The 26,236-nt window shown below is 47.8% G+C and overlaps 1 protein-coding gene across 3 annotated transcripts in view; it reads left to right on the forward strand.

The window, feature by feature from the left end:
* The first annotated feature begins 11,337 nt into the window (after positions 1 to 11,337).
* Positions 11,338 to 26,236, forward strand: part of KCNB1 (potassium voltage-gated channel subfamily B member 1) — a 115,868-nt gene continuing 100,969 nt past the window's right edge. Inside the window, exons 1-2 of one of the 3 annotated variants that reach the window (XM_048963118.1) lie at positions 11,338 to 11,388; positions 19,607 to 20,272. In XM_048963118.1, the coding sequence (XP_048819075.1) occupies positions 19,706 to 20,272 (567 nt within the window). In that variant the 5' untranslated portion in view covers positions 11,338 to 11,388; positions 19,607 to 19,705. Of the gene's footprint in view, positions 11,389 to 16,577; positions 18,465 to 18,894; positions 18,972 to 19,606; positions 20,273 to 26,236 lie in introns of those variants that run through there. The other 2 variants (XM_048963117.1, XM_048963119.1) reach the window with 2 other exon arrangements.

Here is a 26,236-nt window from a genome sequence, read left to right on the forward strand (position 1 = left end):
TGCAGTCAACCTTACCCCAGGGGACTTATTTTGATGTCAGATCTGTCACAGTGACATTTTCCCCCTGTTGTGTATTCTTGGTACTTGAAGCTGAGCTGTGTCACATAGGGAGGGCCTTAGCATAGGTGTCTTACATATCACATCTTAACTGCTCATTCCAAGGAAGGAACTGAATGTTTTGAACAGAAACAGAGGAACATAAGCACAGTATTTAGCAGTACAGAATTGGAGGTTCTTGTTTCTGCCAATACAAATGAGTTCCCAAGGCTGGTTGGGAAGCCCCATGGCACTTTGCTGCTCTCCTTGTGAAGGGGAAATCTACCCCACTTTCAGTCCCTTCAGAACTTGCTCCCTGAAAGAAGGAATTTATATGACCCTAAAATAATCACGTTATCCTCTTGTGCAGAGAAAAGCTGCCTCCTTTATAGAATCCATTAAAGTTCACTGGCTTTCTGTCCCTTAGAGCAATGAATTTCACATGCTAATTATGAGTTGTGTAAATAATTCTCCAAACATTTCCTTTCGCATTTAAGATCCACGAGTTCTTAACAGTGTCAGTGTTGAAAGGTGCCCACGGCTTTCCTTCACTTATTGCTCAGAGTTTTGCATTCCTGTCATTTTTTATCACCCCAATTATGGAATTTCAGATTTTTCAGGCTCTTGTCATGCTGATATCTTAGTTTGAATATGCCATGTATTTCTGGGACTCATTTAATTTCGTCTGTATACTTTCTGATATGAAGAAGAGAACACACTACCAGTAAGCATTGTGACAATGACTATTAGTTATTTCCTGATCTATTTTTTATTGATCCTTTTTTTTTTTTTTTTTTTTTGTAGTTTTGATTGGTTGGTTGGTTTGAATGTTTTATGCAATGCTCAGCTAAGCCCACAAGACTGCATTTTTGAATCCTGTACAAAGAAATATGATGTATGGGGATATAAAATGACAAGATCCTGGACAAGTTGTTGAGACGTGTAGATGGATAAAAAGGTGCATATTAGAAATCTTTAAAGGGTTTCTAATTCAATCTGATGGCTGTAATCCATAATAAGAAATGTAAAGATTGGAGTGAGTTAAATTAATTTGCAAGGAGCTTGTAATTGTTCAGGAGCTGATAATTGTAATAAAAACTACATAATAGATGGGAAGACAAGTGAAATCAGTTGTTCAAGAGAGAATACTGCTTTCTGGAGGTAACAGATCAGCCTGTATTTGCATCTTAGAGTCACATAATTCTCTTTGCAGATTTAAAGAATTGTTAAACCATTGAAGATGGTGCATCGTATGACCAATACTACTGGTTTTCTTTTTCTTTCTGGAAAAGGAAAATGAAACATCTTTAGTTGAACAACAAAGTAAATGCCTTCTATGTTAAGATAACTGCTAGATTCATCAGCAAAAACTTACTATTTGGACAGGATTTGCTTTTGAAAGTCTAAAGGCACTTTTAATTGCAAAAGATGGGGATGGATGTGGATATGGAATATGTTCTTATTTGCAGGTATTTTATCTTTTTTAGTATTCATCTTGAGTCTCTGGAAGCATAAGAATTTCACAGCTTGAGGCCATTCCCTCTTGTCCTCTTCCTTGTGTTTTGCAAAATAACCATTGGCGTGACTTGATGACACAGGGAAAGAACAAGTCACAGGTACCAAATGTCCCTCAGTTTTAAACAGCAGCTGTTGGTATTAACAATAATGATATATTGACTATTGCAAATGATTTTACCTTTTCTCTTTCCATTCAATTTAAAATACTCAGTAATATTCTCTCAGTATCCACAGGGAAACAACAGGAAAGAAGGAGACAAACTCTTTAGTAGGGTCTGTGGTGATAGAACAAGGGGAAATGGTTTCAAGCACAAAGAGGGCAGATTTAGTTAGATAAGGAAAAAATCTTTTACAGTGACAATGGTGAGGCACTGAACAGATTGCCCAGAGAAGTGATTTATGCCCCATTGCTGGAGGCTTTCAAGGTGAGGCTGGATAAGGCCCTGGGCAACCTGATCTAGCTGTGACGTCCCTGTTCAATGCATAGAGTTGGAATACATGGCCCTCAGAGGTCCCTTCCAACTCTAAGATTCTATGATTTTGAGAAACCATAAAATCTGAAGTGCTTTTTAACCTGCAAACTGCATTTCATACCTGAAGTCTGTTTTCCAAACCTCACATATATGAAGGTAAACTGAACCACTCATTTTATTGCCCTCCTTCTGTGCAGACTGCTTGCATTACAACTCTTGAGATATTACTGTACAGAAATGTTTAGGACATTTCCTGTAATTTCATACTTGAGAAACCAGCTTGTCTTAACAGTTATTTCTTCCCTTTGAACTGTAAAATAAGAACTACTTGGTGCAATAACAGAAACTGTAAATGTGCCAAATCTCCTTTGGTTAAATATATATATATATATTGCCTCAAAAAGAGAAGCTATTGCAAGCTTGCTGTGTCCTTGCTGTCCCAAGAAGCTCCCTCCCTTTTTTGACATGGTTCTGTAACCACATGATATTCACTTTTATTTTAAATTTTGAATATGGTAACGCTAATTAGAAGGTTGTATAAGAGGGGAACCTGATTATGTTTTAAACAAAGCTGATTTCAGTTGCCCCTGCTTGTTTTCCTATTGATTTCATTATCCAGTCATATTTGTTTTCCATGCCAACATGCTAACGAGGATGAGGATGTGTATGTCTGGCTGGTCCAACCAGCATGACTTGTGGTGAAATGGGGTAAAGGCCTCCAGATCTAAAGTCACCATCATATTTTGTGGGTTCTTCTGGCCAAGTAACCGTGTGGTCACATCGGATGTCCCTTTTGTACCCTTCAGGTCTGTGGTGTTTGGCTGCAATACACTTTTAGAAATGGGGAAAGCGATGAAGATTACAGGAGTGGGAATTGGCCTACCAGACAGCAGCTGGCCTTCCATCCTCCATCTCCTGGAGGCTGATCTTTCTGTCTCTCCCTGCAGTTTACAGCTGCCTTCACCTCACTTGTTGCCCCCCAGCAACCACACCTACCTTCATGTGGGATTAGTGTTGGAGGTGACTTGAGATGTCCCTTGCTAAAAGAAGGTACAGCATTGAGAAAACCTCCAGAGTGGAATACAGTGAATATGCAAAGAACCTGTTCCATGATGGCTCCCTAGGCATCGTGCCCTACAACCTTGGATGCTGGCAGCAGCAGGGGAGCTTGATGTGCCTCTCTTGCCCCCCATAGGAACTCCTACGGGGTGAGATTTGCACATCTGATTATAGTGAAGCACTTCCCCAGGAAACTCAAAATCACTATAGAGTTAGTCCTTCATTTAACACATTGCAGCTGTGTTATTCACATTTTTGGAACTCGCACGTGCTCTGCAGACAGCGTATTTACCACCGGCAATCCAAAAGAATCTGCAGTCTGTTGCTTCAGTAAACAGCACAACTCGTCCATCCGGCCCTCTGAGTTGTCTTGGAACGCGACCAAATGCCTTCGAGTGGGGGGGGGGGAGAAGGGGGTGGTCCTCACTGAGCGCTGCTGCCACCTGCTGGAAGAATCATGGTACTACAGGAGCTGTGTACAACAGAGTGCTCACTGCTGCCGCCTGCTGGGGAAGAGGCGATGTAGATGCTGATCCACGCATGAATAGCAGCGCAGAGACTCGCGCCCCGCCATCCCGTACATGCGTGAGCAGAGCGGCACCTGCAGTACCGCATTTCATCCAACAGGCGGCAGTAGGGAGCACCTTGGCACTGGTGCGCATGCGCAGCGCTGGGGCGGTCTTAAGGAAGTTTGCCTCTCCCACAGTGGAGCACTTGGGGCGCGCCGGAGATGTTGGAGTGCCGGGCACTTGGGAGAGCTTCTGGTTGTCGGTTCTTCAGGCTTGCTGCTGCCTGCCTTTCAGATAAGCCCAATGGGTGAAGGGAATGGCAGTCTCCTATCAGGACCTTGCTCCTGTAGAGCTGCAATCTTCCCGAGCATTTTTCTCCATCTCTTTGCAGTGCACTGTGCTATACGCATGGATGCTTGACCTCTCCTGGCTTCTCCTGGCATAGCCTGTGCTGTTCCATTCCTTGGGCGTGTGTCTGTGTCCCATAGCTGGGCATTGCACTGCAGCCACTCCAGGTTCCTCCCCAGCTCCCTGGCAGTACAACACAGCAGACTCCCTACCCATATCCCCACGTGGAGCATGTCCAAGTGTCCCTGCTGGATGAGGAGCAGCAGTGAGAGCCCTGGGGTGTGCAGTGTGCTGTGCTGTGCAGGAGTCCTCAGGAAGAAGGAATGTGAGGGAGGAAGGCACCGTGGGGCAGGGTTTTGTCCTTCACCACAGCAAAGTCAGCCTCAGCCTGGTACCTGTGATGTCTGCTGGGCAGGGAAGGGATGCAAAGTAGAAGAAATAAAATTAAAATGACAAGGAGCTTGGAGGAGGTTGGCCTAGGGAAAAATATATGCACTTTTTGCAAATGGGATGGGAAATCTCAGTGTTGCAGAGAGACTGAAAAAAACAGTGAAGCCAAGTGTACATCCCATAGCGCCTGGGGATGCTGAGCAACTGGTGGGTAAATAACCATTGGCTTTTCTTCCTTGGCATGAGACGAAGCCTGGCCTTGCAGGTGCCCCCAGGCCCCTTTGTGCTTTGTCCTTTTCCCTGAGTCATTCCTGCTCCTGCAGCTGTTGCTTCCTACCAAGAAAAGCTCAGTGTGGCTGCTTATCACTTGCTTCATTGCATTTGTATGCATGGCACTCAGCAATGGCAATGCCCAGCATGGATCTCCCTCTGGTTCCCCCTCACTGAGCTGTTGTGAGTTTTCTTGTCCTGTGCCCAAAACCAGGGAAAGTTCTGAGCTGAAGAGAAACACATGTTCTAAGCCTCAGACGTGGTGCTACACGTGGTGCTATTTCACCCTTCTGCTTAATCCTTTTCTCCATTAATATTTATCCACATAACATTTTTCTTCATTTAAACAAAGTCAAAGCCTTGCTTTAAATATATAAATATATATAAATTTTCTCAAAGCTGTGGGAAAGGCTGAGGAGCACTGTGGCAGCCCAGGTGAAGCTCAAGATGCATTGGTGCTGGAAGCCTCTCAAATATTGTCCCTTGAGCTGTTGCAGTTCTTGTTTTTCTCAAGCATACACCAATATCACAGAACCTGACAGTGGTTTACATTGTCAGACTCCTGCTGACTTTGTGTATCCATCTTTCGCCAGTTAGATTTGAATCAGTTCTTTGGGTTTTTCGTGTTCTTATTTGGTAAACTTAGGTCAATGTTTTGAGGAACTCGCGCCCTAACACAGTCTGTGGACATAAATCTACGTCAAATTAATCCTAAGCCAACATTTTTCAAGCTGGATCTTGAGTGAGAGAGATTTTTAGTTGATACAAACCAGTGAAAATTTATGACAAAAGATTGCTGGAAGTGTTGAAGGAAACAATCTGCTGAAATATTTGTTACTCGTGACTGAAGTCAACAACTGGAATGCTGGGTTTTTTTTTGGTTTTTTTTTTGTTTTTGTTTTTTTTAAAATCAGTGGATTCCTGAAGCCCTGCTGCATCAGGAAAACAGCTGTACATGGCTCCCAAAATATGGGCTGTGCTCCTACAGGTAACCATGTAACTGCAGAGCACGTGTGAGGTTCTCATAGAGAAATCCTGTGTGTGGCAGGAAAGAACATGGAGATGAGCCCTCATCCACCCTCCTGTACCAAGCCAAGACCAATATGTCTAGACCATTGCTGACAGGTGCTTACACACCTTCTTGATAGCGTTAATGTCTCCATCCTTCAGCCTCATTAGACAGTCTGTTCCTGTGTTTCATCTCTCTTATGCTTTGCAAGTTTCTCCTAACAGCCATCCTAGTCTCCCTCCCTGCTATTTTTGTCTGATTCCCAGCAAACACAGAAAGTAAGTCCTTGCTCCTCTGCAGGACCCTTGTATGAAAACTGTTACTCTCACCTCTGTTTTCTGTTTTCATGAGTTAGCTGGCCCATTTCCTTCCATCTCTCCATAGAGGTTCTTTTTTACACCTGTGGTCACTCCTGTTGCTGCCCTCTGGGTTCTTGCCAGCTGGATCCCATCTTTCTTGATGAACCCAAAGCCAAATGCAGGACTCCAGCTGAAGCTTTACTAGTGGGGAGGGTGAGGTTTGTTTTGTGTGTCTCACGTACAACTTTTCTGTTTATGAATTTCAGCAAATACAATGTCCTTTTGGCTATCAGGATGGTGTGGCCTTATGAGTACACAGGTGAACGCATGAGTGAAATGGGTGAGTGATGTTTTTCTTCATCTGTTCTTCAGCACAAGTGTGAGGCCAAAGGCCGGCAGCTTGCACAAAGCTGGGCTCTGTGCAGGAGTTGGCAGAGGTGCTCAGGGGCAACGTCCTGTGGGATTGGAGTCTCTGTTGCCATAGTAACTGGACACAGTCTTTAAATATAGATGGAGTTCTGCCCTGTATCCCCTCCATCCTTTCCCCTGTAGCAAAGTAATAAATGGAGTGTGCTTCCCTTTATGTGTGAGTCCCAAGGGCCAGGAATGGTGCCAGCTTTGCTGCAGTGTAAACTCCCAGCAAGTGCAATGTGAGAGGTCAGTAACCATTAATAATGGGTTTGGTTCTGCTCCATTCAGAGCTTCAGCATTGGGGCTCCAAATGCTGCTCACTGAAAGTATGAGTTGGATTGACACAAAGAACCATTAGCAAGGATGGCAAACACATTAATTCCTGCTCTATTGCTGTGGCAAAGGGCCCCCTTCCAGCACTGAAATCCCTCAGGTTGGAAAAAGCACTGCATATGCAACTCATGAGATGCCTTTGGTATTTGCATGTGGTTACACATCAAAGCCATCTGTTAGATTTGTTTATTCCTCAGTGACCTATCCAGATTCTTTTAGAAATTAACTTTTTAATTAAATACTGGGTTGGGTTTTTTTACAAAATAGATTAGGAAGAGTCCCAAACTACAGGAATTATTTACTGGTGCAACACAGTGGAAAAGCTCCCAGGTTCCTGATTTCATGGTAGCATTGCTTTCACTCTCTTCGTTAAATTGGTGTAATTTTGTTCTGCTGGCTTACTGCATTAGAGGGATATTTGGGTTGCAAAACGAAGCAATTTATTGACCTGAATTGCTAAAAGTAAGGCTTTCCCATAGAATCCTGATTTCTCTCCCTAGTTTGTCTGTGGAGACGTGCAATCTGTAAATGTCGGATTACACCTTTTTCTTCTTTTCCCCCTATATAACAGCTCCATCTCTCTCAATATTGGATACTTTTCTCTTGACATAATCACTAAAAATGGCTGATTTTCTTGAAATTGTCTTTGATTCCTATTAGAAGTCAACAACCACCCGGAAAATTCCAATCTGAGCAATTTTAATGTTGGCAAATCTGAATACAAAAGACCTTAACAAGAGCCAACAGTTCTGAACCAACTTCTGAACCAACAGTTTGCTGGTTGTAGATTTATTTTTCTCCAATCAATGCCTTCCAGCGGGCCTTGCTATCTACCCTGCAGCCCTGCAGAAAAGCCCCTTGGCCGCCAACGCTCTGCAAAGCACGCTTGGAGGCGGCTTTGGCAAGGGACATGAAGACTAACAGAGGCTTCCTTCCGCAAGTGCACTGGCCAGAAAAGGGAAAGGCAACGTACGGCCCCAACCAACCAATAAATAAGACAGGAAGAGCTAATGACTAACAACTGACGTGGAGGAGGCTGAAGTTAATGTTAAAATTCATAGCCCTAAGGAGGATTACACACTCCAAGAAGAATATACAACGATGATGTTCATGACCCTCCTCCAAAGACATGTTAAAAGTCACCCCAAAAGGGAACAGATTAGGCTGGGATGTGAGGGAAAGTCCTGGAGGGTGCAGAGGAATAGCAGGAAGAGAGATGAAGTACCTGAAAGGTGCTTACAGTGAGAGCGGGGTAGGTCTCTTCTCACTGCTGACAGGTGACAAGACGAGGGGAAATGGCCTCAAGTTGCGCCAAGGTAAGTTTAGGTTGGACGTTAGGAAACACTTCTTTACAGAAAGGGTGGCTAAACATTGGGATGGGCTCCCCAGGGAGGTGGTTGAGTCACCGTCCCTGGATGTGTTTAGGAGCCGTTTCAATGTGGTGCTCGGAGATACGATTTAGCAGAGGGTTACTAGAGTTAGGGTACTGTGGTTAGGCTGCGGTTGGACTTGATGATCCTTGAGGTCCCTTCCAACCTGAGTATTTCTAGGATTCTATGATTCTAAGGAGACAAGAGAAACAGAGAAGCTGTGCTGCTCTTTCCCCACCAAGACAGGGAGCCCTTCTTGCTAAGCTCTGCCCCTTCCCTTCCCTTCCTGGTGAAAAATACCCAGGATAGCATTTGCTTTGCTAGCACGGCTATCAAACACCAGCACGCTCGCAGCTACGGCACTGATCAATGGCAACACCAAATCCATTCCATTGGTTGCTTCAACCAATCGTTTATTTGTCACCGCTTGTGAAAATGTCCCACAGAAAGTCCTTGGCTGGACTCGGGCAGGCAAATGCCAACACTAGCAACGCCACAATAAGCGCACAGCAAAGCTCCCCCATGCGCGCCCTTGGCAACGGCATCGCAGAGTCACAGTCAGCCCATGAGCTCACAATGTGCCAGCATCGCAGGGTCACAGTCAGCCCATGAGCTCACAATGGGCCGGGTGCCTATAAATAGCCAGCGGGCCCAGCACTCCTTGAGTCTTGCTGGCGACTCTCGAGGTGCGCGTGTCTTCCTGAGAGAGCACGACACACTGAGACTTGGCCAGTGCGTGACAGGAGTCTCGCGAGTGGACTGTGAGTGGAGGCGCGGAGGCTGCCGACTGCTCTGCAAGAGGCAGCCTCCAGCAAATCCATCCTTGGGGCTCCGAATCCATCCTTGGAGCCCCACAGCGCCAGGGCAGCCGCAGCCATGAGCCGGGAGGCGGCTCCCAGCCGCAGGCGCAGGTGGGTCTGGCCGGTGGAGGCCCGCGAGGACCGGTGCCCCATTTGCCTCGACCGGATCAGCGACACCATCCGCGCTCTCCCCTGCCGGCATATCTTCTGCAGGGAGTGCATTGAGGAATGGGCGGCCAACAGCCCTCGCTGCCCCCTGTGCCGGCAAAGAATATTCGCCAAGCAGCGGCTGGACTGGCGCCCCTCGGCTCGGCCCCCGACCTGCTCGCCCCAGGGGAAGCTGCAGCGCGCCAGGGAGCGGCGGGAGGCAAGATCTGCCCGCCGCTCCCGCAGCGCCCCACCACGCAGCCTGACGCGCAGCCGCTCCAGGTCCCCCCGCCGGCTGGTGCGCAGCTCCTCGTGGCACGGGGATGTCCGCCAGCGCAGCCGCTTTGAAGAACTGCCGCGGCAGGAGGAGGACCGCGAGTGGCTGAGGCGAGTAGCACGGGAGCGGCGGATGGGCGCCGGAGAGCCCGCACGGCACCCCGACGGGCCCCCCTTGTGAGCAGGCGACCCAACCTCAGCCGGGAACAGCACGGGGACGGACCATCAGTTCCCTGCCCTACTGGAGCAGACCACCTGCAGCTCCAGCTCTTCCATCACTTCTGACATCACTTCCCTGCCCTGCTGGAGCAGACCACCTGCAGCTCCAGCTCATCCATCACTTCTGACATCACTTCCCTGCCCTACTGGAGCAGACCACCTGCAGCTCCAGCTCATCCTTCCGTACTTGTGGCTCATCCTGCTACCAGCCACCCAGGCACTGCACGGAGCCCAGCAAACGGCGGCCAAGTGGTGGAAGAACACAACATCTCCGCTACGAGGACGGCGCTGGGATGGCCCTCCTGGAGGCCACAGAGAGGGCGTGGGGGGATCTGGGCATAAACATTCCAATAAACATCCACACACCCTCAAATGAGCAGTCTTGTTGCATCTAGTTCTTTCGGGAAGCTAAACTGTAAGCCTGGAATCCCAGTGCAAAACAGGGACGGGGAACGAGGAAGGGGTTGGCTGGAGAAACCAGCCGTTGACTTCCAGAACCCTGAGAGCCCGAGCTCTGTGACTGCGTGGCAGCACGCACCAGGGGGGCAGAGGGCTTAAATGGCACCATGGAGTGCCATACTGAAGTCAGAGCAGGTGAGGTGTGCCCGCAGCACACAGACAGCAGCCCCTTGCAAGCAAGACAGTTGTGTCAGTCGGGAGAGTGCTGACATGGCTTGTGTTCCTCCCAGAAAACAGCCTGAGGTGCTACTGTAAGCCACCACCTGGATGTACACGATAGGCATTGAATCCAACACAGCGAGCACGAGGCCTGGCACCTGGTTTCCTTGGACAACCAAGAAAAATCTTGGACATGATGTTACTGCAACCTCTTTTGAATCATCCATGTGTAGCAGCATTTCCAAACACCTCCCCTCAATTTCTGCCTCCAGAAAGTAAGAAAAGTTGCCTTCCCTTGCGTAAGTCTGATCTCTGCTGTTGCTACAACACTTGCAAGATGCATAACGTGAGGGCCACCCTACACACACTTTAGACTAAGCAAACCTCCCTGGGTTTTATTCCAACAAGAAACACTACAGCTCGACCAAGCTCTCACGCTACATTCAGCGACACTAATTCCCATCACAGCTGTAAGCAGCTGAGCCTTGGCATTCCAGCCCACTGGCACACAGCCCATCTGGACCTGAAAGAATTTAGGAGATGAATGCTGACAGCAGGGTTGTTTGCTAAGTTAACCCAGGGCAGTGACCCTAACGTTGTGCTCAGTGTCTCACTTCACTCCCAGTTTGGCTGCACCGGGATGTGTGCTCCGGCTGTGCCATCCCATGGCTCCCTGGGGACTCTTTGATGGCAGCAGAAGAGCTGAGCCATCCAAAAGCCATCATTATGAAAGCTTAAAGCCAATTCAGCTTTTATTACAGGGTACCATACTTGTGTTTATTACTCAGAAGGAAATGTATAAGTTTGATAATTGTGCTTTTAACAGTGCATCTCTATTTGAATCACCTGTCTGCTGTGTTCCTCAGCTGCTCCAAGTGAAAGAGGGACTGCTGGCAGTGCCAGCATCTCTCCCCAGCGGTGGCACAGCCACGGGGGGCACATCTCCACATTCCTTGTGCCCCAGCATACAGCATGGTACTGAATGCGTGCAAGATGTGAAGAATCTTCCAACAAGTGAACAAGGACAACAGCTGCTTGTTCTTCAGATATGATGGCAGAGAAGTTTGGGAGTGTCCTGGTGTATGGGAACTACTGAGTCACAGCCTGAACCTCTGATTGATCACCTGAGGCGAGCCATGAGCCAGCCAGAGGAGCACAGGTGAAGGCAATTCTCCTGTGCTGCTGGAAGGGGTGGAGCCTGGCTGCACCTCTCCTAGACCTATTGAAGAGCTGGCTACCAGAGGGGAAGGATCTCTTTTGGAGATTGTCTCTATTGGTGTTTCATGCTGAGCCCAGCCAAAGGGTAAGCCCTCCATTTTATTCTCTTTTGTTATCATTGTCTACTTTGCCTAACTCTCTTGATTATATTGTGGTTGTAACATCTTGATATCTATTGATTATACACCTGGGAAATCCTGATTTGCTGGGGTGTAAATAACTGGCCCTTTTAAATTTTTTTGTTTAATGTACAAAGGCAGGTAGCTGATACCTTCCTTGAAATAAGAACCTCTATGATGGTAATCCTGAAGAATCCCTGTTATTGCTACGGTTGTTGGGGTGGCATAGCCTAAATGCTAGGAATAGGAAGTGCAGCCTCATTTGTTATGTACTGTAGGAATCTGTACAAAGATTGCAGTTTGAGAGATGGAGGAGGATAATGGAGTGATGAGGACAGCAGTGGTACCAGAGCAGAGTTGTCTCTGAGCACAGCAACCATCACCTAGCTGGTGACAGCTGTGACCTGTGTCAAATAAGGCATCTTGTTAGAAACAGGTGATGATGATTTCTGGCTGCCACAGGTGCAGCTGGGTCCTGCTGAGTGTCCCTTCAGGCCTGGCGGAGGTGTGGGTGGTGACTCCTAGACAGATCTGCTGTCCCTCTCACAGAGGAGGGCCAATGGGTTGTATGGGAAAGCTGCATTGTGGTTGCTTGTCACAGATTAAGCATTTACCAAAACTCTTAATTCTGTGTTTTATGTGAGGAGTTTGGACAGTAAAATGCTTTATAGAGCACTTCATTGCTAGGAGTTCCAAGATGAGAGTAAACCTTCACTTCTGAATAGTTGCACTTCTTGGATATTTAATCACACCAGGAATTGGCAGTCTCAAGAGAGCAGGAGTGGTTGGGGCAGGTGTTGCATTAAGGGTTTTGCTGTAAGGCTTTTGGAAACCTGAGTGCCCAAATCTGAAGCAGTTGGTGGTGGGGAATAGATTCAGCTATGGTGAAGGCCTTCAGCCAGGGTTATAGTCCTGCTCTGTGCTCCCTGTGGGTACTGCTCTGCTCTCAGCATTCTCCTCTTCTCCCCCAGAGCTCATTTGGGATGAGTAATTGCAGTGTTGTGTTGTAGGATTACATCCAGTTTGCTCATTTTGGTTAGTGAGTGCTGGGAGTTAGCAGGGAAAGGGCAGGCTGGGGAGAGCTCATTGAAATGTGTGGAGAGCAGTTCTGTCCCATGTGAAGAAGTTTAATCTGAGAAAGCCTTCAAGAATGGCTTAATGCAGCCTTCTGCATCGCCCACAAACACTTTGGGGAGAAGACCAGGAAAGGAGAAAAGTTACTTTAAAGCGATAAGCTGCTTTAAAGTGATCTTCATAATCCTGAGAATTAAAATGTATTTTATTAAATACATGTTACAGATGCAGAGTAACCCAAGTAAGGCAGGAAGGGACCCTTCCCATGGGCAATTCATGGGATTCCTGCAGCTGTATCCAAGCGTCACCAAAATCCCCCCGCTCCCAGGGGAGGCCAGCCCCCAGTCCTGGCCATGGCATTAAATGTCTGCTTGGAAGTAGTTCTGAGGGCCGTCCTTGTGTTACTCTGCATGAGGCTTTCTGACTCCTTTGCAGCTCCAGCATTAATTACTGTTGAATGGCCAAAAAGGAAGAATGAAGGAGGAGGGCATTTCCTCACAGCTGAGGGCAAATAGGAGCAGGGAGCGGCCAAGAAGGGCTGGCTTCATGCAGAGTTTTCAGCTCTTACTGCCAGTTCTTCGGGGAAAAAAAAAAAAAAAGAGAAACAAGAAGTTCAACGTCTTTGTAGCACCACCAGCATTGCCCTCCCCGAGGTGTGTGAGCTTGGAGACAGCTGTTGCTGGGGGGAGCCTCTGAGCAGAGCGTTCCACCACATGCAATGGTGGTGAGGCAGAGTCCTGGCAGAATCACCAAGGGATATCTGTTAAGATTTAGAATGCATTTCGCTGCTCATTCATCCTCCATCCCACACAGCTTTTGGCAGGTTGCTTTAATCCTTCTGTCTCAATTTCCTTCAGTGTGAAAGAGGATGTTGTGGTGTTGCCTCCCAGGAAACATCTGAAATTGCTCCCCAGCTGGAGCATCCTTTCAGGCTCTGTGTATGTGGGAGCAGAGCAGTTCTCACTCCTAGGAGCCTGGCTGCAAGGTGGATGGCACAGATAAGTGCTTGGTCACCCCTGTGAGAGGTCACTGCACCACCTCACAGCTGATAGATGTGGCTCCGTCCTGATGGATGCTGGGTGATGAATAGGAGGCACCAGCCCTTGGGGACCTAATAAATTCCTGGCTGCAGAATAATACAGCAAGGCAAATTGCTTTACAGAATCCAGTGCTTAAAGCTAAATGTTAGATAACATATTACAGGAAGCTGCTTGTGCCTCTGTGCCAGCCTTGCGCAAGCAGCACAAGAGGGGAAGACAAAGCATTACCACAATCCCTACACAGAATCATAGAATAATAGGAGTTGGAAGAGACCTTTAAAAATCTTCTGGTCCAATCCCCGTGCAGTGAACAGGGGCACGTGTGTGGGGAAACAGCATCCCTAGGGGACCAAGCACTGTTTTGAGACAAGATCCCAAAGATTTGATCTATGGTATTGATAGGTAGGAAAAAAAGTCCATTTCTCAAATCATTTTGGAGATTTCCTAGAAGAGGGGCGATGGGACAAATCGCCCTTTTGGGGACATTTGTTTGTCAGCTAGCAGAAAAGTCTGTGTTTTCTTCCTCCATGAAACAGCCTTTAGCTTTAGACCTGATGTGAATGAGGTAGATGTGGAAGGTGGTGGTGTTTTGTGCACCCACCTACCTTGAGGAGTAGGCTGGCCATACAGGAAGGGAGAACAGAGTGGGTTTGGCAGAGCCATCCCCAGGAAGAAGAGCATTGATGCGTGCACTTGTGGTTAGCGAGCACAGAGAGGCTGCTTAATGGCTGCAGGGGTGGAAATGCACCTCCTGGGAAGGGCAGAATACCGGAGCCAAAGGGATAGCTCTAAGTGTTCTTTGGGGGAATCAGAACCATACAGTTCCCTGTATTTGTATTGGCATGTTTCCTACCCAAGTTTGGGTGAGCTGAAATCTTCAGGTCCTTTCAGGACTCAGTGCCCATGCAGCTACTCTGCCCTAGATACAAGAGGTCTGCCCTCACCTGTTTCTTTCTCATCCAAATCTGAGTCTGCAGAGACTCTGCCCTCTGCCAAGGATTGTTTGCTCTCTACTCCTGGTCCCTGCTGAGACCTCTCTGCCCTTCTTCCCTTCACCTCTTGCAGGCAGCCCAGCAGCTCTCCCGCATCCTCCAGTACCTCTCTGAGGACCTCAGAATGCTGGCAGAGGCTCTGTTATTTGCTACCAACTGGTACGAACTTAAAAATGTAAATGAACAATTCGGGAATGGCTCTCCTGTCCCATGGTGTGAGAAAGAGCTGGGGTAGTAGAGGGCATGCTGGGGGTGAAGCCTAGGGCCAGAGAATAGCAGCCAAACCTGCCCCACGCAGCAGAGCCTGTTCCCCCCACAGCACCATGAGCTTCAGCTGAAACCCTTCCAGTGCAGATTTCACAACAGAGAATGTAACAATGATGGAGCCCAGCTGTTGCTGACATTGACATCCAGGCTCTGCTTGGCTTTTCTAAGGAGGGCACAGCACTTATGTTTCACTTTTGGATTGTATTTTGCTGGTTGCTTGCAGCATTTTTCCCTAGTATTCCACTATTTTCATGCTCTTGGGCTCTCAGTAGTTCAGTCACTCTGCCCCATTCGTCTCAGTTCCTTCTGCACTTTTCAACGCTTATTAGAGACCTCTGCCAAGAAACCTGATAATTTTCTTTCCCATTTAAGGGAAAGGATTTTGGACTATAAAAGAAATCTCCATTATATCTTAAGTGTTTCTTCGCTGGAAAGAAAATCCCTGGAAACCAAGGGAATCCTTAAAGGGGCATAATAGGAAGCACTGGAAGTGAGACAGCTCATTGCATGACAGCCTTTGCCACTCATAAGAACAAGCACAGGGCCCTGGGCTGTGAAAACAATATGGGTTATTGTTACAACTTCTAACTCAATTTAGGATATGAAAACCAGCATCCCTCAGCATCGGGAACCAGCCAAAACTCATGAGCCACCAAAGCTGCAGTGCCGCTCTCTGCTGGAAGCCCATTGTTCCAAATGCCATTGCTGTGACAGCTGCAGGCTTGTTTATGTGCAAGGAGCCTTTCTTTCTCACAGCCACTAGTTCACCCGTGACCAGTTCAGTGATGCAAATCAGTCTCCTCTCCTGCTTCAGAGGATGGACAGGAGATGCTGGACTGCTGTGCAGTGTGGGTGTTTGTGAAGATGTGATGCTTCTCTTTATGCAGGCAGAGGAGGCACTGCAGAGGGATATTGTCACATCTAGGCTCTGTCTGCTTTGCTGTCATAAAATCACAGAATCATCAAGGTTGGAAAAGACCACTAAAATCATCTAGTCCAGACATCATCCCATTACTGCCACTGTGTGCTGTATGGCCATGTTGTGGTCTGAGAAACAGTGCCTTCCAAACTCTTCTGCCTGGCAGATTAAATTCAAGTCTGTATATACCACTGCTTATGAGCCCTGGGGAGAACATTTGTGTCATACTCTGTGCATTTTCCCTTAATTACTTGAGGTTTAAAGTATTTCCTTGTCAATAACAGCTATAATTTGCAGGCAGGAAGGTGGTTTGCCATGGGCTGCATTCAAGCATTTGGCTGGCTCCATAAGCTGTGGAAATAACAAACCATAAATAAAGTTTGGAAAAGCTCAGGGTACAAAAATATTAATCAAAAGGAATATCTAAAGCAAGAGTGGGTTAGATAACCTTGGAGAAGAGAGAGCAGACAGCACATTTCTGCATCCTCAGGCCTGCACTGCCCCTTGCTGACAAGCTCACCAGCCATGGAACAAGAAGTGCTGCAGAGAATGGACATCCTGGGGCTGGGAACATTCTCTCCTCTCATTCAGGCTCCCAGATCACTCCAGGCACAGCCATCTGCAGGGTGCCCTCCTGCAGTTCTACCTGAGGCTCAAGCATAATCTTTCATACTGGCAAGGAGAGTGTGGAAGGGTGAACAGTGCAGCAGCAGTACCTCTATGCTGCCCTTTTGTGTCCCCTCACTGTGGCTGGTTCCCCAGCCTCTTGCCAGACCATGTGAGTGACATGGGCAGTGTAGCAAGAGTGATGTGGAAAGATACAAATGCCTTGCAAATAAAAATGAATTGCTTCTCTCCCTGTGATTTAGCTGTATTGAATCTGATGCATGTCCCTGTATTGGGCTACTTGTCATTTTCCCTCCAACCATTCTCTTCCTGCAGAAGAGTGGTGTCCATTTGTTACAACAGGAGATAATGTGCCCTAGATGCTAGTGCTAACAAACAAATAACCTGCTCTCATACAGCACTGCCAGCTGGAAGTTTCAAGACACTTCATAACCATTTACAGATTTAACTTCACAGCCCTAACCAGGAATTTTCATCTCTATTGTAAGGGAAGTAAAGTAGGATGTAGGGGTGAAATGAAGGGAAAGTAAGAAGAGAACCAAAGTGCTCTGGATACTGATTGCAGGTTTTCTTGGACTGAAGGAGCTACTTCAGAAGAGGTGGGATTGGGCTTGTCAATAAGGATTAATTCCCAAACTTTTCTCACATCTCCATACTAAATGATTTTCTGTGCCTTTATTTCCCCAACTGCAAAAGTGATTCACTTCTCCTTATAAGAAAGTCTGGAGAAAAAAAATAAAAATAAAAACCCAAAAAAACTCATTGAGATTTCAGAAGGTCATCTCTAAAACAGGTATGGACATTCAAACACCAAAAATAGTAGCATAACAGTGATATTGCATACACAAGGCAATGGGAGAAGCATATGAAACAGGGAGAAGTCTTTCTCAGGTTAATCACATATACACCAGGTTCATGGTTTAAAAACCTCATAGTAGGAATTGTCACTACAGCACCCAAGAGGCACGACCAATCAATGCAAAGGGGAGAAAAGGCTAACGAACAGAGCTGTGTACCTCTGCTACACCTGGGTAAGCAGGTGAGCTGCATTAAGTAGTGCTAATGTACCCATTAAGTAATGCTAATGAAGGTACTGGCTCCTGCTGAGACCCATTTTCCCCTGTTGGAGGGGAAAGAGAACAGAGTGCTAAAAGGATACTTTGAATGCTGTATTTTCTGGTTAGCAGATGCTCTATTTCATAGAGATCAGATCAGAAATCTGTTATTATTCCTCCCATCTCTATCTGCAAAAACATGTAACAATTCTAAGTGCAGGCTTTCCCTTTGATGAGAGGTTGCTAGCGCGAGGTTGATGGCCCAGCTCACTCCTTGCATGAAGATGTGCAGCTTCACAGAGCTCAGCTGCTCCTAGCTCAGCAAGCAGGGCCTAGAAAGCAATAACAGCCCTGCTGGGCTTATCAGCACACTCTGCTTGTCGTTTTTCTCCTGGCACCAATCCCTGCTCCCGCTTTCACGGATGATACCACCGGGAGCTGGAGGATGGTGGGAAGAGTCCTACTGCTACGGAACGATGCTACAGCTCTCCTCTCGGTATTAGATCTGGTCCAGGCGCTTCACTCGCTGTAAATCAGCCCCGGGGCGGCGGGGCCAGGTCAGGAAAGCGTTAACCTTCCCTGCAATGCTGCATCCCAGCTCACGGTGGAGCTGCCTTCCTCTCTTCCACCCCCAACTTCCAATTCACTCCAAACAACTCCGGGACAGAATTGCAGGGAAAAGCTGGAGGTTCAGACTAGACTTGTTGATCTCCGTTTCGAGGCAGCAGAAGGAAGTACCAAAGCTTTCCTTTGTGTCTTCACCAAGAGAAGGGTGGGGGAAGGGGGCAGATGCGGCTTCGGAGTTGACGGCAGGCAGGAGCGAGGAGCCGCAGCCGAAGGAAGGCCTTGGAAAGCTTCCTGCCGAGGGATCCGATTTACCTCGCTTCCCTGCCCCCCGCCCCCCGGACTCCGTGGCCAGACGGGAGCGCGGCCGCCATCCCTCCGCCTCGAGGCTGCCCGCGGGGGGATGCGAGCGGGGCCATCCCGGCTGCCCGCCCCGACGCACGATGTAGCCGCCCTCGGTCCCGCACAGCCCCGCGCCGCCTCGCTGGGAGCCCGCAGGAGGAGGTAGGTTCGGGCCGGGAGAGCGGAGCCCTCTCCCGCGTGGGGCTGCGGCCGGGAGCGGCCCCGCGGAAGGGCTGAGGGCAGCGTCGGGGTTTCGCTATCGGCGTGGGGGCACCCACATCGATGGGGAGAGGGGCAGAGCCCCGGCGCCGTGCTGGATGAGCAGGGAGAAAGCCGTTCCTTTCTGCGCCGAGATTTCTCTTCGTGCCATCTTGTGTAAGCAACAGGGCTTGGGGCTGTTATAAGGCACTGGCTTTGCAATGAAGGCTCGGGGGTGGTTCTTATTCCCATTTTCGTTGATTTTCCTGTTATGCAGAGGGCTGCGTGGGGTATGGGGAGGCGTCCCTGGGTAGCCCAGGGAGGTAGAGTGCGTCGTTAGAGTGACTAGAAATACTCGCTCTTTCTCGTTCACAGAGCTTTCCTCGGGGAAATTTGCAAGGCTGCAGTTATAAAAGCCTCTGCTCCCACCTGCCGCCTCCACGGCCGGGCAGAGCGGGAAAAGTTGCCCGGGTGGGTCGTGGGGGCACGCGGGGTATTGTGCCTGCTGTCCAGTAGGGCCTCATTGCGCGAGGGAACGGCGGGTCTGAGCACTCGGAGACTGTCGGTGGTTGGGCCGGCGCGCTCCTGTCCTGTCTCTTCGGGATGGGAAACAACGTACCAGCGCAGCCGTGGCTAACGGCCGGGCGCCTTTTGGGGAGCAGCGCCGAGCGGTGCTCGGGGGAGCTCACTTTAACTCAGCAGCTCCCAGACAGCCCTTTCTCAGAAGAGGCTGCTGAAGCCGTGCCCAGCCTCCTTAGCTCTCTGGACGAGGTGTACAGACAACCCTCCCGGGCAGAGCCTGGGATCCACCGGGAGAGAGGGCAGCACCCGGCCGCCGCCCGGGGGAGCTCGGCGGTAGCCGCCGCTCCGCCACGTGGGAGCGGGCGGCCTTCAGCACCGCGGGCGCGGACAGCGCCTGCCCGAGGCCGCCCGCCCGAGCGGGGCGCGGAGAGGGGTTCAGCACCGCGAGGGCGGACAGCGCCGCCGCCTCCCCCTGAGCAGATTAGCGGGGCCGGGCTGCCCCGGGCGGGGATAAGGCCGGCGGGCAGGCGGCCCGCGGGAGCCGAGGTCAGCGGGCAGGGACCCATGGTTGGCTTCTCTTGCAGCTCTGGGGCATGGAGGGGAAGGAGAGGTGAGGAGAGCCGGCCCCCGCACGCCCTGCCCCACACCGCACCTTGGAGCATCCAGCCTGAGGGGGACCAGCGATGCCTCTGGGGATGAATAAGCATGGATCTCGCTCTACTACCTCTTTGCCTCCGGACCCCACGGAGATCGTCAGGAGCAAGGCCTGCTCCCGCAGGGTCAAGCTCAATGTGGGGGGGCTGGCCCACGAGGTTCTCTGGCGGACCTTGGACAGGTTGCCACGGACCAGGCTGGGTAAGCTTAGAGACTGCAACACACACGACTCCCTCATGGAGATCTGTGATGACTACAACCTGGAGGAGAATGAGTACTTCTTTGACAGGCACCCGGGGGCATTCACCTCAATCTTGAACTTCTACCGTACTGGCAAGCTGCACATGATGGAGGAGATGTGCGCCTTGTCCTTCAGCCAAGAGCTGGACTACTGGGGGGTGGATGAGATCTACCTGGAGTCCTGCTGCCAGGCCCGCTACCATCAGAAGAAGGAGCAGATGAATGAGGAGCTGAAAAGAGAAGCTGAGACATTGAGGGAAAGGGAAGGGGAGGAATTTGATAACACTTGCTGCGCTGACAAAAGGAAAAAGCTCTGGGACCTCCTGGAGAAGCCCAACTCCTCCGTAGCTGCCAAGGTAAGACTTCCACATTTCTTCTTAAGTCTTGTGTATGCTGGCTCATGACTGTGATGATGCTTACCTGAGGTGTCAACTTGCTACCCTGGCTTTAGGGTTTCAGCAATTGTGGCTGTATAGATGCTATGAGTACAGGGGAGAGAGACCTCCCAAGTGTGAATGAGGCTTAATGTATATATTTTTGGTGGTTTGGAAGAGATTCGGTTTGCTCTGCCCTGAGGGCAGCCTAGACTGGACAGTGTGAGAACAGCTCCAGTGACCCCTGGGTCAGCATATGCTGGTTGCTATGGCTGGAGATTAGTAGATTTGTTTTTTGTTGGTCTGTCTTCAAGCATTGTGTAACAGATTTCTTGGGGCCCTAAAACATCTGTATCCTACTGCTCAGCCAAACTATTTCTTAAAAGAGGAAATCTACTTGAACTCCTAGAGCCAGGTCTTATCAGGAAATAATGGGTTCCCTTCTAGGGGTTACTTTTTTTTTTTTTTTTTTGTCTGCTAAACCTAGCATTTAAATTTCATCATTTACCAGATTCCAGACTATTTTAGGTCTCCATGTACAGTGCTTCTGTGGCTCTGTCCCTATCAATAGTTGCAGCACTGCTTACTCTGAAGTTGGTGCCAGTGCAACAGATCTATTTGAAAGCGTTTGGAAGATAAGATCCTTGCTAGGAAAAACCAGTGTTGGAATTGGCTCTGATAATTTAGCTGTCTCATGTTAGTCACATTCTTTAGTGAGGAAAATCTCTGTGAACACACTGATTCAGTAACCATGGGGATAAAAGTAAAGGGGAAGAGATTGAAAACTGCGGGATGGATAACTGGGAAGCATGAGTGACTGAGCAGAAGGGACCAAAACTTGTATTGTCTGTGTACTGACAACCAAGTAGAAAGAGGCCCCAGCCACCTATGCAATGTAACCCCATATTGAACATACATTTCCAAGTGCAAACCCCAACTCTGTCCCCTTGGAAGTCTGGATTTGGAGGTTTGCTTAGGGAAAGAAAAAGTCTGTTTTCACGTCTTTTCTCTTACTGCAGTGTTGCACACCATGAATGAAGAACATGTGTGAAGTTTTGGGGAGGGATTTTATTAAGTCTGGAGCTTAATGGTTTATTCTGGCAGGGGAAAGGAGAGCCATGGTCTGCTGCTGAACTGATTATCACTTTTTTAATGACAAACGGAGCCCCTGAATGTCTTTTTCTCTCCAATGGCACAGATGACACTGTGCTGAATACATTAATCATTTATAAGGCTTCTTTGGCACAGTCCTGGAATCCTGAAACACAGGCCCCGGGCTTTGCTGTATGTGGCATGGACTCAAAATCCATTAGAGACTGTTGATGTTCACGATTTATAGTATATGAGCAGGGGGTCGTTCTTGCCAAATAAGTGTCTTTTGTGATTTATAAGTGAAATACACTCTTGCTTCATTTTCTGAGAAAATTCACGGACTAAGTGCATTCAGCATTGCAGGCATTGGATTAATTGAAAGTGAATCTGTAATGCATTATTATCCTTCCCATTTAAAGCTACCATTCTGTGACTTGGTTACTGTAATGAAAATGGTTGCTCTATGTTATCAGACCTCAAATACTTCAGCAGTTCTCAAACACAGATTTCTACCCATTTCAACTGTAGCAAAGCAAATAAGCATGATGAACAATCAGCTAAACAGGCAGGGACAGAAGAGCTGGTAAGCCTATTCTTTGCCTATTTTTCTCCCTGCTGGTGGAAAGCTTTTCTCTCCTGACAGAGTACACCCTTTCACCTTCATGAGAATTCATTCCACATATTGAATAGGCTGAACACAATCTTCATCTTCTGATGGAAGAGAGCAGAGAGAGACTTGGCAGCCTGACCCACTATCTGACCTGACCAGCTGTGCCCAGGCTGCATTTTCTAAATCTGATCCTCTGCCTGGTAGCTGGGAGAATCTGGCCAGAAGCTGTCTGTTCAGTGGAGAACTACTGCTGAGGCTATGGGTCTCCAGGAGCTTCTATCTCCTAAAGTCAGATTTGATTTGCTTTGCCAGGTCTGGGAGCTAAAACCCTTTCTGTAGGAAAGGAATGAAGTAAACTCTTCTGAGGTTTAATGACTGGCACTGAATAACCTACCATAGGTGTTCCCCAGATTACTTTCTTTTTGCTTATTCTTTTTCTTCAGACTTGTGCCACTCAGTGCAGAAGTTTTTTGGTTCTGGGTTTTGGTTTTTTTTGTTTGTTTGTTTGTTTTTGTTTTCTCCATTTAAATGTAGCAGGTACAGGCACCCTTCATGTTCTCTGTAAGGAATCTATAAAATGACTACAAATGCTTATTTATCTCTAAACCAATCAGAGTTCTAGGAAGCCATGCAATGTAGTCCAACTCCTAGGCAGATTTTCTTGCTAATATCTAACCAGACTCCTCCATAACAGCATACTGCAGAACTTCTCATGGTCATCCTGGGACCATTAAAATTCTAAGAGTGTGGGACTTCTTTGCTTGTTTGTTTTAAAAAGGAATCATACATGATGTACCTCAGGGTGGAAAAGGATGTTAAAATAAGGAAAGAAGAATCCCCCAGCCCTTAATACGTTGTATGTATATACTGCTCCATTGTCTAGAGGGGATTTAGCCATATCTTTTGACTAATCAATCTGAGTTTTAAACTAACCACCTCCTGGCAAGTGATGACTTAGATCCAGGGTTACACCTCATATATAACCAAAGAGAATGCTTTGATAGACTTCATAATGCACATTTCTTGAGAGCCTTGCGATGAAGAACCAGGCAGCTGCTGAAGCCCTAGGATTGCCACCTTGTGACCCACCATGCACCCTTGCAACAGGCACACGAATCATCTCACCCTGCAGTCAGCTTTACTTTGAGGCACTGCTGGGTTCACTTCGCCCAGTGGGGAAAATTCATGCACAAAACTCAGCATGGAGACTCCATATCAAAGCAAAAAATAAACATATATTTGAAGATATTTCATTTAATTGACATTTGTTTGGTACATTTTTTCATTTCTCTCTTTCTAACCTTGCAAGATACTTTCAAGGATCAGTTTCTCCTGCTTCCCATATATCCCTGAGAAATATTCACTGAAATCTTTGTGAGTGCTCCCTCCTCTTCCTGTGATTGTTATCTTTGCATGTTCTTGCTTTATTATTTTTATTTCTACCATTTTTTTTTCCCAATCTGCTTCAAGGTTTTTGTTTGTTTTGCCCTCGATAGCATTCCTTCTCTGCTTTGGTTTACTTACAAAACACATCTGTAACAATGAAGGACTTCCTGGTGCTCACTTCTGTCTAGATTTCTTCCAGATGAAGATGAGGTACAGATATTTTCTGAGATAGTTACTACATTTTGTTAGATGGATTTTTTTCCTTTGTATCTTTCACAAGAAAGAAAAACATCTCTCCAGAAGCCAAACAACTGCTGCTTTTTCTCAGGACTCAGTGTCTGTGTTAGGGCAGCAGTGACTAGCAGTCCTCCAGCACTCTGGTTTGGGGATTTATCTTCACTGTGCTTTCCCTCACTAAGGCTAAACCTAGGCTGCTGGTTTCTGCCAGCCAAAATCCAGATTTCCAGAGTGAAAGTCCCTGCCATAGCTGCTGTTCTCACTAATTGCACTAGTTAGGGCCTGTGATTTTGTATGCCTGGTGGGCACTCTTGCCCCCTGGGACAGCCAGCACAGTTGTAAATCCAGTCAGACTTCAGGGCATTCTGAAAAATCTCAAACTTCAATTGTTTGCTTTCCTGTATGAGCAAAAAATCCAAACTAGACCAACTCAACACCTTAATTAGCTCATATAGTATTGGAAATCCTCTGAACACTTGGATCTTTCCAGCAGCTTGCAAGAACATTACCCTTTTTGCCTCTGAGGAAGAAAAGAAGTCCTTCCTTGTTTTAGCCCTTTCAAATTATTTTCCTGATCAATATTTGAGCAATTAGTTTTGCAGAGAGGGGGGCAGGGGGAAAAGCCTGCTTGTCTTGTAGACTCCTATGCAATCTATTTTTCTCTTGCTGTCCTGAAGGCTGAGAAAAACATGATGACATCACCCACTTTGCAAAAAGCTGCTCTGCATATCTGCATGTCAAGTAGGATATGCTCTTCCTCTCTGCTCATGGGGAGCTGCTTCTCTTCATTGTCTCCACTTCTCCCTTGCTCCTGTCCTGTTGGGAGCTCAGCTGCAGCAGTCCCACAGCTCTGGCAGGCTATTTCTCATCTTTCACCTTGTTCCTACTATGTCTTTGCCAGTGCAATAATATCACGTTTATCCTTGAAAACATGCAACTCCAATTCAGTAATCTTATTATGCATGCCTCTACATTTGTTGAACAGCTTTTCTCGAGCTGCCCACTGCTCTCTGCTCCTAATCTCTGGATGCATTGCTTAGGGATTGAAAAGGCTGTTCAGTAAGCTCCTTCCTTATTATTGTTGATAGTAGGTACAAAATAAGAATGATAAAAACTCTTGGAGATGTATTCTCTACATCTAGAGCATTCTTCCCCCACACGGGCTTTCTATTCCTGGCCCTCCCTTATGGCATGCAATTTTCATTCATCTCTAGAAACCCGCCTGAATTAAGCATTCAGCAGAGGAAACCCCTCTCCCTCGTTGGAGGGGTCACGCCTTAGCGATGCCTCCTGCCTCCAGGGCTCTCACCACAGGGCAGGTGTTGACTTTGGCAGTTAAACCTCGATTGCCCATATTTTGCTTGCAGCTCTGAACTTATTTTTCTGCTACAGCTACTGCTTTGGCTGTTCTGCTATATATAGGAGAATATTCCCCTTCATCCAAAGTAAACTTCTGCTTTTGGAGCTCTTCAAAAGCAAAGCCTCAGTCCAAAGCCTTCCCCATGGGCTCAGGGATTTGCCTCTTTGGTCTATAGCTTATTGCCGGGTTTCTAGCGCAGCACTGTCCTGTGGATGTACAAACAATTGCTGCTCTGTATCAGTTTCATTTCATCCTGCAGCTCCTTTCTGGGCACTTGTCCTTTCAGTGAGCTTCTTATGTCTTTTGCCTGGGGAGCCCTAATTCCTGCAGTCGGCTGCCTGCAGTGTCTCACCAATGACCTTTCCACAAGGTATTGCTGTGCCACCAGGTCCCAGAACTCCACTATAGCCTCCCTAAGCCCTCATTTCAGGGGAAAAATGTTACCCTTGCCAGCTCAGTAATTGTGTCCTTCCATTCTTGTTGGCTTTAAAGAATCTCTGCTACAGGGCTTGCAAGCAAGGAAGTGCCACAACACTGGCTTCTCAGTCTCCCACATCCCTAATGCAACACCTCGTGCTATTTTCTGGCATACATCTGCCAACAACAAGCATATTCTAAGCTCTTCAGGTTGGGCCCTCACCTATCAAGTGTGATTCTTTTCCCAGACTTACTACTGGAGCACCATTGGATGTAGGCAGACAGCTGCCCGGCACTTGTTGCCTTGTTGCCTTGGGTTCAGTAGCTTACAATACAGACCAGTAGGTTTGCAGTCACTGAAGTGTTTTAAAAAAGGATAGTTGAAGTTGTTACGCCTAGTAGTCCTTTTGATGCACGTACCATGAAGTATAGTGTGAGTAAACAGATATGTAGGCACATCCTTGGATTTTTAACTCATTTCTGACTTTCTGCTAGGAGAGCCTGGACCACACTGTGGTTCTTTGAGCCTGGGTATCCACATCTGTATGAGAACGCCTGCCTCAGGGGGGAGTGACAAGCTGCTGTGCTCAGAATGAATTCCTCAGAGGATATGTGCTGTAGAAGTACAGTCGAAGCTATTTTTAAAGCACCAGCTCTCATTTGTACCTTTCAAAAAATCTGTCTGAGATTCATTCGCCTTGCTGCTCAGCATTCTCCCATCCTCTCAGTTGCTCAGCCTGTGTGCAGATATGATTGAAGGTGCCAACATCAGTCAAAAATGTAGGAAATCTTGCAAGAATGGCAAATCCGTGTTTTGTTCATCTGTAACTGTGGAGTCTTAGGA

Source organism: Lagopus muta, chromosome 16 (assembly GCF_023343835.1).
Source record: "Lagopus muta isolate bLagMut1 chromosome 16, bLagMut1 primary, whole genome shotgun sequence".
NCBI lineage: Eukaryota > Metazoa > Chordata > Aves > Galliformes > Phasianidae > Lagopus > Lagopus muta.